The sequence below is a fragment of the Tiliqua scincoides genome, chromosome 5 (genome assembly GCF_035046505.1).
Source record: "Tiliqua scincoides isolate rTilSci1 chromosome 5, rTilSci1.hap2, whole genome shotgun sequence".
Taxonomy (NCBI): Eukaryota; Metazoa; Chordata; class Lepidosauria; order Squamata; family Scincidae; genus Tiliqua; species Tiliqua scincoides.
This window is the reverse complement of record NC_089825.1, coordinates 112,206,576-112,220,786: the sequence shown is the minus strand read 5'-3', so window position 1 is coordinate 112,220,786 and position 14,211 is coordinate 112,206,576. Positions and strand designations below refer to the sequence as shown.

Here is a 14,211-nt window from a genome sequence, read left to right as displayed (position 1 = left end):
GAAAAAATTTGAAGGGTTTGGAGGAAGAAGGGAAGATAGACTTAGCATGAAATAACAAGTCATTAGTGAAGAACAGAGAAGTAAGGTCCAAGGCAGAAATGAAGGTCAGAGAAAAACAGAATTTATCAAGAAGTTGGTGGAAGACACACAGTAAAACATGTGGATATTTTGCTGAAAGTATTGCATATACAGTATTTAATAAGCTGACATGGGGAAAACATTTTTATCTAAATAAGGAGTAAATAAGCCAGTTATTTAAATACGTTAAATTAGCTGGTCGCTTCCGAGGGCTGGGTAGGAATTTTTTGCGGTCAGCCTGATTGGACCTTGGTTGGCCGTATTTTTCGCCTACCTCGGACTGGCGAACAGGCGGTGCGGTTTTTTTAGGTTAACCTGGGTTGGTCACTCCCAGTGTGGGCAGGGTACGTGTGGGGCTGGGTAGGTAGGGACCTGTCTCGGTGTCTATCCAAGGCAGCAGGGTGAGGGGTAAGTCTGAACCGCTCCCAAGATGCCTGACCGGCTCCAGGAGGCAGGCAGGCGAACCCCTGGCCTGGACTGGCAGGATGGCCTGGATCGGCCAGCTAGCCTGAAGTCCGGCTGCCTTGCCCCCTTTGGGGGTGGTGTTGAAAGACCTCAGCTGGCGATTGTCGGCTGAGGCCTCGAGCCAGGTTTATGCCCAATGAGAACGTAGGGGGAGGCAGACGGCTAGGACCGTCTCCCCCATACGGCCCCGCATGATTGATGTTCAGTGTTATTGCCCTGCTGCAGGTAATGTTCAATAAAGTGGCCCATTTTCATCCAAGCCGAAGTCTCGTGTCTTTATTGCGGGTGTGGGGGTAAATCCATGTGGGTTTTGAAAAAGGGGAATGATTCAGTGTCATACGAAATAATTATAGGGTTCAGAATTACCACCCCAAAGTGTTAGGGCCTTGTGGCAAAATTTCCAAAAGAAAACATGTTTAGCCCATCTTTTCCCTCTGACTTGGTGGCACCGGAAAGTGCCACACACGACTTCAAAGCGATGAAATAAGTTAGTGATGAAAGAAGTTAGTTCAAAGTTACGAAAGAACTAACTGCATTGAAACACTCCCAAGTATTTTTGGACATCCTTGGGATGGAAGTCTCACTTCAAGTCCTTTCTCCCTTCCATGGCATTATTTCCCTAATTTGTCTGATAAGCTCATGGAGGTTCTGTTCAGCTACCATTACTAATAGCCACTTCCTGTGCCTTAATCTTCCTGATCTAGCTCTGATGTTGATTGAAACTCCAGCAACCTGTCCCTTAGTGGCCACAGATGCCTTTTATGTGCCAGATTTCACAGGTGTGACAGTCAGAAATGTGTGACTGGATTTCTGGAAACTTCTAAAAGACCAGATGAAGCCATTGTGAGTCCTTATTCAGATGAGGCCTGTGGTGTTTTTAAAGTTCCCATTTCTTCCAGTTTTCTGTGCCATTTCCTGAATTGATTCATGTCCCCCTTCCAGCATCTACTGCATGTCCTGTGTGTCTCATGGGAAAACTTGTACCTCTTGGGAGGCTATTCAACTCAGCAGCACTGCGTATTTGGATGGGTTGAATCAATTCACCTCCAATGTAATCCTTATGATCTGGTTTATGGGCCCAGCTGCTGCATTTAGTCTTCAAGGAAAAAAAATAAGAGAAGGAAATTCATTCATGGATTTGCTAGATCTTTCTGGTTGTGCCTTCAAAATACACACATTAATACAAACAACTGAGAGAGAATCATTTCCACAAACTCGGCAAATGGTAGTCTGTCTTCACTCAGGGTAGCCTTCCTTTAATGGTTGCATCATGTCATTTTTCCATGGTGGTGTCACAGAGACTCGGCAAAGTGGGACTTCAATAGCTGCATCATTTCATATTTTCGTTGCGGTGTTCGTGACCAGGGAGATAGGATACGGCACTGCCACTGTTACCAACCCTCTCCCTCACCCAATCACCCCCATCCCATCCCTGTCCTTCCCCTGCACACAAAGGGCTGGAGTTCAGTGTGGATGCATAGTGATGGTTCCAGCATTGACTGGGCAGCAAAGACACCCCACCAGCACTGCTTACTCCCAAGGTGTGACCAATGTGCTTTAAGGCATGTTTGTGACACCTTCAGCCAACATAACATTGGCTTCATTGGTCGATGAAGAAGATAGGATTGTGCTGTGAATCTCTTAGATCAGGGGTGCCCAAACCCTGGCCCGGGGCCACTTGCGACCCTCAGGGACTCCTAATCCAATCCATAGGAAGCCCCCAGAATTCAATGAGCCTCTGGCCCTCCAGGGACTTGTTGGAGCCTGTGCTGGCCCAACAGAACTGCTCTCAGCATGAGGACGACTGTTGGACTTCTTGCATGAGCTGTGGGATGAGGGCTCCCTTCACTGCTTGCTGTCTCACGTCTGTGATGCTGCAGCAGCAGCAGCGAAGGAAAGGCTGGCCTTGCTTTGTGCAAGGCCTTTTATAGACCTTGAGCTACAGCAAGATCTTCATTCATTCATGTAAGTTCCATCTCTAATATATTCATTTATGTAAATATATTCAAATTTGAAATGTAAATTAATTCTTTTTTTTCCTGGCCCCTGACCCCTGTGGGTCATGGAAAGGATAGTCCCAAAGTTTTCATTGGCACTACACAGAAGCGGCCAGTTTCTTTAAGAGAGACGGCTGGATTATTCCTGTCCGAGGGGGAAAGAAATATGCTCAGACTCAAATGACCATTGCAGCTTTATTTAGACAGACCACACAAATCAAAAACATAAAAAGTTCGACCAGTGAGAGTCTATTATGGGCCCATAGACCAGTGCATGTACGTACACATGCAGACAATATTTCCAAGTCTTGTGGCTGCTGCAGGAGGGATTACACAGCTGCATACTCAAGACAGAACTCTCTGCAGATGGAGGGAGAGAGATCCTGAACCTAGGTGTGTAAGACTCTGCCATCCTGCCCAAGGCCTCCTTTCCACTTCTTCCTATTGGTGCTTCACACATCCAGAACAGCTATCAGGTGGAGGGAGGGCAGGATCTTCAGATGGGTGAAGTGTGACTCTATTCTGGGACAAGAAGGCTTCATGCTGCATTCCTTCTTTGTTCAATATCGGTATTGTCCTTCTATATCGATATTCTTCAACCTTGGGGTTGGGAACCCAATGGGGTCACAAAGACTCAGTTGTGGGGTCATGGCAATTTATAGGAATGAAAAAGATAGAACAGCACTAGACTAGATGACCTCCAGGTAAAGGGGGGCATCTAATATACCCCTTCAGGTACTAGGAGATTGTGTCCCAGGACTGCTCAGGTTCTTAGCAGTTGTGCTAAAAAAGCTTTCACTAGTGACAAGATTCAGGATAACCTTTTTTTCAGAATATTTGGTTACAGTAACAGTGCTGGGAGGTGGGGAATGGGCGGTTATGGGGCAGGGAGTGGGCAGATATGGTCATCACCACCAGATATGGCAGTGGTGGGGCAGGGGGGTGGGACCAATGGACCAGTCTCATTCTTTCTTTGTTTATTGAGATTGTGGCACAAAAAAGGTTGAAGACCACTGTTCTATATTATTGGCCTTGCCTTCACTTTAACTTCTCTAAACACAATCCTCTGCTCTGCTACAGTGAGCCTTTGAGGCATCTCTCTTGTTTCCATATTCCACTCAACAATGATCAATAATAGGAAATTCTTCAAAACCATAGTAAAGGAAAGCTAGAGAAGTATCTAAAATGGCAAATAAAAAAGTCAGCACTCTGGCTAAATCAGGCCTAAGCACTGTCTGGTTCCTGACAACAGTTCAAATACTGAGAATCCTATTCTTTGCTTTTCGTTATCATCTTCCTAGAGTTCAGCTCAGGTCTCATCAGAATTATATAACATTTTGGGGCAAATATGCAGCCAAGTAGCCCAGCACTGGAGGCCAAAATGGAGAAGATCTCCACAACCACCATATATTTCCCCTTGGTGCTCAAGTAAGAGGGAAGAAAAGACACCCAAACACTGCAAAACACCAGCATGCTGAAAGTGATGAACTTGGCCTCATTGAAAGTGCTGGGCAACCTCCTGGCAAAGAAGGCCACAATGAAGCTGATGAGAGCCAGGAGACCCATATAGCCCAGAACACAGTAAAACATGATCTGTGACCCTTCGTTACACTGCAGCACCATTTCCTGAGCCAGAGACTGAGTGTCCACATCTGGGAAGGGAGGAGCAGTGCAGAGCCACACCGTGCAGATCCCTACTTGAATCAGGGAGGAGGAAAGAACAATCCCGTTTGTCAGTCTTTTCCCCACCCATTTCCTCATCCTGCTTCCTGGCTTGGTGGACACAAAAGCCAGAATTACAGTGAGAGTTTTGGCCAAGACAGAGGAAACAGCCACGGAGAAGACAAGGCCAAAGACTGTTTGACGTAGAAGGCAGGTCACTCTCTGAGGCTGACCGATGAAGAGGAGAGAGCAGAGGAAGCAGAGCAGGAGAGAGATGAGGAGAGTGCAGGTGAGATCTCTGTTGTTGGCTTTAACAATGGGAGTGTCCCAGTACTTAATGAATATCACGAGCACCAAAGCTGTCATCATAGAAAAAGAGAGAGATGAAAACGCCAAAGTGATGCCTAAAGGTTCTTGATAGGACAGGAAGTTTGGAATTCTGGGATTGCATTGATTGTGAACCATATTAGGATATTGATCTTCTGGGCATTTGAAACAATCCTTCATATCTGAAAACACAGGATGGGTTCCATATTAGCCTCTCAAACATGCTATGTTTTGTCTTATCATAAGTTGTTCAAGATAAGTATATACTGCACATGTGTGCTTGCAGTATATTTTATTTAAATTTCATATGAATATACAAATTTTGTCAGGTCTGGTGTTCTTCCTGCCAAATAATTTTCTTTAGATTATTTCTTTTTGTGTTCTGTGATCACACAAAAGTTTACTGAGTCATGGGGAGGAAGATAACATAATCCACTGTGGATAATCCGCAACCAAAACACCACAGGTTGAGGTGTTACTATCAGTACTTTTAAAAACACATGTCATATGTGCACAAGGGGAAGCAACAATCATGTGCAGGGATCCTTTGTAGTGGTCAACATCATAACGATGGAATTCAGCCAGAAAAGGAACATGGGAGTGAAAGGTGTAACAAAGGATTCATTTGAGTGAGTTCAACCAAAATGTGTTTGGAAATGGGACTTGGCCAAATTCTGACAATTCAGAGCATGCACATGATTTTGCCTACCCTTCCAGTTAGAAATCTTCCCATCTGGACAGGGAATGCAATTGTAACAGCAGAAAGGCTCCTCCTCCTTCTTTTGGATATGGTAACCCGGGAGGCAGTTGGCGTTGCACACAGCGTGGGGCAGCACCTAGCCAAGAAACAAGAAATCCATTTCCTCCCTTCTCATTACTTCCCTTGAGTGTCATTTGTACACAAAATCATCAAACGTTGTGAAAAGGCTGTTGAGTTAAAAGTCTGGCCTCATAGACCTGAGAGAGGACTGTTTGTAAGGCATAGAATGGTCCATTTGCACATTTTTTAACAATGACAAGTGTATCTAAAATTTGTATTTGAGTGTGCAAAGCACTTGGCATATATTGAAGTGTATTTTGCAGTATTTTGAAGTGTATTTTTGCAATCCTGTTCAGTCGGTAAGCATTGTCACCCCCATATTGTTCCACAGTGGTAGACATGGGGATAATTTCTCCATCGGCTCAGTGTCAGCTGCTACAGATTAATGGCGATCTTAGCGAGGGGGGTGTATGGGGGCAGCATGCACAAATCATTGGTGGAAGTGGGGCTAAGACAAAACAATTCTGGGGTACCTTTATGCATACTTTGACGCACATTTGAAATGTTTTCACAGGGCCATACTGTATCACGCAGTTATGACAATGACAATTGTCCTGGAACATTGTTTTGAGCCTACCTCCTTGAACGCGCCATTCCATGTGATTGCTGAGTTGTTCATGAGGACCTTCTTGCCTGATGACGTCATCGGAGCCATACTTCCTACTTTCACTCTTGAAAAGGATTTGTTGGGTAGCACATTCCAATTAATAATATCAAATGGGGCAGAAAATTGACCATTCTCATCAAGAACGACTGTTTCCCCAACACCATTGTTGAATGAAGTGCTCCTCAGATAAGGGTGAAGCTGGGTTAAAAGAAAGGGAAATGAAGAGTTGGCAGAACAAGGACAAAGGAGCCCAACATCAGTGGCTCAGCCAGAGGACTGGCAGCATGGCAGGTACTGGGGGTGCTGCAACACGCTGTGCAAGTGCCCCCTTTCGCTCCCCATCGGAGCCATTCCGAGCAGTGACAGCAAGGCTCAGGAGACGCCACTTGGTTCTGCAAGCGCCTGCATGTTGCCACTGCTGCCCAGAATGGCTCCGATGGGGAGTAGGAGGGGCTACTTCCAGTGTGTTGTGGCGCCTGCAGTACTTATCACGCCGCCCCCCCCCCCGACTACGCTGCTGCCCAACTTCATCCTTCAAGAGTCTTTCACCCATTTCTGCCCGGCCCACAGGTGTACACATTCAGTCCCTGTTGTGTATATGCCATGTTGGGCTGAAATGACTTAATCTCAATTTTATTCCACGTCTTCCCCAATTCTATCTTCCATCATTCTGTGATGCAGCCACATGAAAATATTTTTTACTTACTTCATGGTAGACATAGTCCAAAGAGTGTGTTTAAATAGCATTAGTCCAAAGAGCATCAGGGAGTGGGCCTGGGTCAGGAAAGGGGGATAGGATACCAGTGCTGCCACTGAGATCCACCTCAAATGGACCAGCACCGGTATGAAGTTCACACTGTTGCTGGCCTTTTATGACAGAAGATCACAAATTCCAACGCCCTGAAAGACGCATGGGATTGGGCTAGTATCTTTCTGTTTTTGTCTGAATGGACCAAGATGTAGATGCAGGATTGACTGTCTCCAAAGGATCACACCTACATTACTCTTAGAAGTGAACATGGCTGGCAATAGCTACAATGGAGCTAAGATGTAGAGAACAGTCAAAGAAATTCCCAAATCGCACATCTGAAAGGGGAAGCAGATGGATACAGGAGAGGTTGAAGAATTTGAGGAAAAGGCAGGTTGTGTTGCAACCCATGAGTTGTTGGTGCGCTCTCTGGATACTATCTTCATACATGAACCTGTTCACCTATCAGTCTGTCGGATATAACAACTACCTGCCAAGGTTGCACTCCTAGAGCCTCTAGATTGTCTTCCTTTCTCTTTCCTTTGTGTTTTGGTCTGAAGAAGGAATTTAAAGCATGTGCTATGGCATAGACAGCATTGTAGATACTGTAGCTTTGGCCAGTGGTTTTAAAATCATTCCCTGGAAGATATTCTGGCTTTTCCCCCTCAGTACATATTTCTTTTCTCTTCCCATTGAAGAGTTGTCTTAAACAGTGAAATGCCTTCTTCCAGAAGAATGTACCAAAACCATCAGCTTCTGAGGAGTAAGGATTTGGGATTTGAAGGAAATTTTGGAATCCCATCACTTCTCTGGAGTGTATGGCAAAGGATAACGCACCATCTAAGATTTGTATGTCTTGATCTCTGTACAAAACGACTGAAGAGAAATCCCATGGGGCTGTCATAATCCATACCTTACCTACGGGTACTTTTTCCATATTTTGTTTTTTTGCCAGTTGTAGTAAGACTATTACCCATGACAGTGTTTGTACATTTGCATTTATGAGAATGACATCAGTCTTTTTAAAAAGATGGATTTCATGTTTCAATCTTGTTTTTAAGTAGTGCTTCAGGTGTGTGATGGAGAAAGTAGATGGCATCATTGCAATGAATGCCATACAGATTCCACCCTGGAATAACATGGGTATTAACCTCTGCCTGAAATTTTCTCCATTATCATCATCCATTGAAATGATCCCAACCCATGTCCACTGGAAATGCTGAAGTAGCTGGACCATCCCTGGGTACTGATATTCTTTTTTGGGAGCCATCACATATATAAAAGGGAATAAGATATTGTCATTCATTTGTGCTGGAAGCAAACTGTAGATGACCTAAGGAGAAAGAAACAAATTTTGATAAGTGCAGCAGGTACAACATATGCTATTATGATCTCGTTCCTTATTTTTCCTCAATAAATTTCCTTTTCCCCATATCACCATCAAATATTGGGGGGGGGGGGGGGAGGCAAACAAGTTGTTTGTATTTGGGATCAGAATGGAAAAATGAGCATACCTGTGGAATCTTATAGATACCTGATACTGTGTAAATATGGAAGGATGTTTTATAGTCAAGTCCCCCAACAACACCTATCAGACTCTTCTTGAGGTCACAGTTGTAGTTTGGGACAATCCTGTCCTGAGCCGAGAGGAGGCTCAGAGTGTTGTGATAAGTCAATCTTGCCGTGTAGTAGCTGTCATAGATGTGGAGTCCAATGCTGACATTTGCTAAAACCTTGGAACTTTCCTTGATCTCCTTCACGGCGTATGCCAAGGAGAAGATGTGTTGATAATGGTCAGGTAGTATACTGAACGATGAAGAGGTAAAAAATGCTATATATAAAAGTGCAAGTTAAGGCTGGCTTTCTCATAGAGAATAATGTGTTCAGCATGAATTGAAACCTGTCTACAAGCACTCACTTTAATGAATGTTCATTGTGGAGGCAGTCTACTGAGAGTAAGGCTCCCAGTACTGATGGGTCACCAATCATATTTGGTATTGGGGAGAGGCTTTTTCTGTGCACTGTTCTTCATCCCTGAATGAAGAACCTCCATCCAACCCTCCTCATAGCTGCGAACACTCCCACACTTCTGTTTGAATGCTGGAGGGGCTTCATTCTGTTCTCGGAACCTTAGAGCTGTTTCCCTGCCATGCCTTCCTCCTTCCACTCTTTTGGGTTTTTGCTTTTTTCCAGTCTCATCCGGCTAGCAGGCAGGCAGGCAGGAATGGAGTTCCCTGCCTGGAATGGGCTCTGCCTATGAGGTATTCATTCATACAGTTTAAAAACAATGCATTCCCCAAAGCCCCACCTAGCCCCACAGCAGCCAGAAGTTTGTATCTCTCCTCTGTCACACTTTATCAAGATTCTCTCCCTTAAACCTCAAGGTGAGTAACAGTGACCAGTAACATAGGGCAACACACATTTTGCTTCCTTAAACATTCCACCAATTCCTGGGTATATTTGGGGTGCTGATTCCAAAAATAGCATTCGTTTTGCCCTATCACCTCTAGTTTTGGAGATATAGTATAACCTCTTTAGTGAATGGTTCAAGCAGCTTCCTCATGAGGAAGCCTACACCATGGCTTCCTCATGAGGAAGCCGCTTGAACCATTCACTAATGAGGTTATACTATATCTACAAAACTAGACGCAATAGGGCAAAACGGATGCCATTTTTGGAATCAGCACCCCAAATTCATATCAAACCACCAAAAAGTTTGGGAAAAACTTTTCTGACCCTCAATTTTGTAGACCTGTGTAATCAGACTTCAGAGGAAGCTGTGTGTGTGATCCTGGCACGAATGCTAACCATGTTATTGTAACAATCAGCCCAAGCAAACTGCATTTCCAGTATTAATTTTTAAATTCCTTTCTTTCTATGAAGGCTAAGGTAAGCCCACACAAAACTGAGAGCTACCAGTCCTTGAAACAGTACCTGATAGCCCAGATTACACTGAAGAGGAGGATGCCGGTAGAATGTCACTTCCACCGGTGGGTACTGTGAGGCCACCAGCATTACAACTGGCAGCCCAGTGCACTGACCGGGGGCAACGTTCCACTCCCCAGAGTTGGTGAGCTGGCAGTGGTGGCAGGAAGCTGGAGGAAGGGAGAGGGGAAGGGGAAGGAACAGGGGGTTTGTGGGCAGGGATGGAGGCAGAATGAGTGAGGGACTGGGCTGGTTCCCTGGCTGCCACTGAATCCTATACCTCTCCCTTTCTCTTCTATCGTGGGTGCACGTCTTGGCCCTGTGCCAGCAAATTGCTGGTGCAGGACCATTGAGTCCTACAAGAAAAGGGCAAGTTTGTAAACATGTCTCCAAATATGCCATCCTGCATCATGTAACTGAAGATATTAGAAGAGAGTTTTGTGTACATTGAAGATTAATATTCCCTTACCGAAAGTTATAAATAACTGTCAAATTAGGAGGCTGGTTGAACAAAACAGGACCTGGAAGTGCACTCAGCTGAGAAATAATCCCTCCAATGATTAGATCACCTGGCTGATAATATTCATGGGGGATCTGAAGGGGATCATCCATGGAGCACATAACACCATATTCTTTGCAGTCAATCTGAGGCAGCAACAAGAGCAAGAGCAAGAGCCCCAGAAATAAGCCTGCCATTTTGAACAAGAATCCCTTTATCCAGACACATGTAATTTCCTCCCATATAACTCACGGAAATCAGTTTGAACCTGGCTCCAATTCTCTGCTTTCAAGTTCTCCTACCTTCCGTAATAAATTTGTTCCTGACTTGTCATGGAGATATTTCTTCTGATGGAGTTTTGCCTACCTAGATGAAATGTCTCTTTTACTTTACTCTGAGCTGTTTATAACCATCACTTATTGATCATAAGTTTGGCCTCAAGAGATCTCTGCAGGCTATGAAAATAAGACCTCAGTTGTCTGAAATGATTATAGGGTTCAAAATTACCTCCTCAAAGTGTGATGGTCTCACTGCACCAGATGCAAGGAACAGGAGAAGGAAACATGTTTGTCAGATCCTACAACAACTATTTCTGGCTCCTTGGTGGTACAGGAATGTGCCACACTGGAATTCAATGATAGAAAATAGCATTGGAAGTATTGGTCCCAGGCCCGTAGCCCAAGATTTGGATATCCTTGGGACTGAAGTCTCTCTTCAAGAACTTTTTCTCTTCCATTGTACTTTTGCCCTGATTTGTCTGCTTTGATCAGGGTGGTTCAGTTCTGCTGCATTATAAACAGTCACTTCATGTGCCTCAAACATCATTTTCTAACTAAGGGCACAATCCAGAGAAGAACATGCCACAAAGCGCATTTGCGCCTCCTCACAAGCAAGCCATGCCAGCGCCCAGAGCTGAATCCAGTCTCCATGGCAGCTTGCAAGGCGAGCCTTGTGTCGGACCAGCTGACGCAAGGTTCTGGGATGGGCGAGGAGGAGGCGGGAGGGAGTGTTCTGATGCGGGAGGAGGGCTTGCAGGGTGCGGCCCCAGGGGTGGGTGGGTGGGGAGTGGGAATTATGCCTGATCCCAACCCCCATTCTCAGGGAGTTCAGAGCAGCTTCAAGCCGCTCCACTCTCCTCGGACTTGTGCCACCTCCGGAATTGGTGCAAGTCTGAGGAGACCCATAGGGGCCAGAGTGCCATACCGAGCCACTTTGGGCCCCTATCCAGCACTGGATACAGCACGAGCCTCTTGGCTTTCCTGTTCCAGCGCAGGGTAGGATTGTGCCCTTAGTTGTTGCTTGAACTACCAGTAGTTTGTTCCTTAGTGGCCACAAATGCAGAGTATGTGGCAGCCATAATCCAAGAACCACATTCCATGTGATGGTAAGAGATCTATGACTGGATTTCTCAACACGTCTAAGAAGCCAGATGCAGCCAGTGGGAGTCACTATCCAGATCTGGACCATGGTGTTGATTGATGTTTTTCAGCCTAATCCTACCTAATTCCCTGTGCAGTGATGCAGTGACACTGGCTTGGGATAAAATGCATCCTGCAGGGGATTTTTGACTGTTGGAGGACTCCGCGGGGTAAGGGGGCACTTGTCTCCTTGCCCCTGGGTAAGCCCCAGAAGCTGCAACAGGTCAACTTGGACCTGCACCTACTGGCAAAAGTTTGTGTTCATTCATGCAGGCAGATCAGGCCTGGGAAAGGGATTTGGTTATGGTGTGCACTGGCGCTACCAATTCCACCCTCTCAAGGGACTGATCTGTCTACCCCATCCCTATCACTGTCCTGTTCAATCATCTTCCCTCCCATCCCCCGCCCTTCCCTGCGCCTGTGCCATACTTACCTGCTCCAGCAAGCCTTGGTCACTCCACCAGAGCCAGCAAGAAGGCTCTGGCTTCCCACCTGGGCCTTACACTGTTGCAAAGTGCAAATTTGTGAGCAAAATCAATTGCAAAAAATGGCATGTTACAATGGTTAAATCCTTTTGCCTTCCATGTGACTTGTGATTTGGATCTTGTGCCCCATAAGAACCTAAGAACAGCCCCACTGGATCAGGCCATAGGCCCATCCAGTCCAGCTTCCTGTATCTCACAGTGGCCCACCAAATGCCCCAGGGAGCACCCCAGATCACAAGAGACATGCATCCTGGTGCCCAGCGCCTGTATTTAATCTTAAAAGGAAAAGAGAGAGAGAAAAAGGAAATTGATTTAAGGATTTGCTGGTGTCATTCTAGTTTTGTGGTCAATATACAGAAATTTGTACAAATAATTGAGGAACAACATCTTCTACAATACTCCTCGGGTTAACTAGATAAAACCAAATCATATTAATTCCCATTCTGAAGGAATCATAGGAATATAATATGGCAGGTCTGAGAAACTAAGATGGGATCTGTTCTATTTTTCAGACATGGGAGACTGTTTCAAATGCCCAGAAGATCAATATCCAAATATGGCTCACAATCAATACAATCCCAGAATTCCAAACTTTCGATCTTATCAAGAACCTTTGGGAACCACTTTAGCTTTCTTATCTCTGACTTTTTCTCTGATCACAGCTTGGTGCTTGGAATCTTCATGAAACACAAGGGAAGCCAACAACCAGGATCTCACCTACTCTCTGCTTGTCTCCCTCCTGCTCCGCTTCATCTGCTCTCTCCACATCATTGGTTGGCCCCAGACAATGACCTGCCTTCTACGTCAAACGGCTTTTGGCATTACCTTCTCAATGGTTGTTTCTTCACTGTGATTCTGGCATTCAAGTCTACCAAGCCAGGAAGCAAGATGAGGAAATGGGTGGGGAGAAGACCAACAAATGGGGTTGTTCTTTCAAGTTGTCCCTGATTCAAGCAGGGATCTGCACAGTATGGCTCTGCACTGCTGCTCCTTTCCAGATGTGGACACTTAGTCTCTGGCTCAAGAAATGGTGCTGGAGTGTAACAAAGGGCCTGTCGTTATGTTTTAATGTGTTCTGGGCTCTATGGGTCTCCTGGCTCTTGTCAGTTTTGTTGCGGCCTTCTTTGCCAGGAGGTTGCCCAGCACTTTCAAGCGAGCCAAGTTCATCACTTTCAGCATGCTGGTGTTTTGCAGTGTTTGGATGTCCTTCCCTCCCACTTACTTGAGCACAAAAGGGAAGTACATAGTGGTCGTGGAGGTCTTATCCATCTTGGTCCCCACTGCTGGGCTACTGGGTTGTATCTTTGCCCCTAAATGTTATATAATTGTGATGAGGCCTAACTGAACTGTAAAAAGCAGCTAACGGAAAGAAACCAATAGGTATATATGTTTCTGAAATGTCATCAACTCACAGCATTTAATATTAATAAAAATGAAAACTTGGAATGAGAATAAAAAACAAAAAAAAAGCACCGCTTTCTGCCCTTTTCATTTTTTTTTAAGTCACAAAATCTGCAGAAAAAAATAAAAATCCTTTTCAAGCACCTCTAACCATTACATATCATTTTTCCCTTGACCTCTGTTCAAAATGATTGGCAGCTGCCAGTCTGTGGTCACCCCGAGGTAGACTGCTCTCAATGCTACTGATAGTTGCTGGTGGCAAAAATGAAAAGGCAAGCTGGAACCAGACCTATTCCCTTACAAACCTGGCTCAGCCATGCTCTGTATGCTTGAAAAGGCAGAATGGACCAGTTTGATACAAGGAAATTCTCAGCAGATCTGCAAAGGTATTCTGCTGATACTTTGCATATACACTGTTACAGTGCATATGTTACATGTTATATGTTATATGTACTGTTACAGCATATACAGTGTTCTTGCTGCTGGTCCTTAATTTTGTTGGTTATACTCTTGATTCACATGCATTTTATTGTACATTTGTCCCCACAGTTACATTAGTCCCCACATATTGCTGTGTTAGCACCTATAACTCTGTTGATAATCCAACAGATGCCCAAGTCTCTCTCGTTTGGTAAAAGTCCATGCCACTGGCAACGACTGTGGTCTCTACGCACACAACTGTGTTGTATGTTGCACACATCACCAAATCTGAGCACAGGGGTGTTCAAACTTTTTGGCAGGAGGGTCACATCATCTCTCTGCCACTGTGTCCGGGGCTG

At 45.1% G+C, this 14,211-nt stretch overlaps 1 protein-coding gene across 1 annotated transcript; it reads right to left on the bottom strand.

Annotated features, from left to right (window-relative positions):
* Nucleotides 1–3,809: 3,809 nt before the first annotated feature.
* LOC136653185 (vomeronasal type-2 receptor 26-like) lies at nucleotides 3,810–5,995 on the bottom strand. The gene is made up of 2 exons (XM_066630094.1): nucleotides 5,927–5,995; nucleotides 3,810–4,430 (listed from the first exon to the last, which is right to left on the bottom strand). Exons 1-2 carry the CDS (start codon nucleotides 5,993–5,995, stop codon nucleotides 3,810–3,812), a joined length of 690 nt encoding a protein of 229 aa, XP_066486191.1.
* Nucleotides 5,996–14,211: the final 8,216 nt, after the last annotated feature.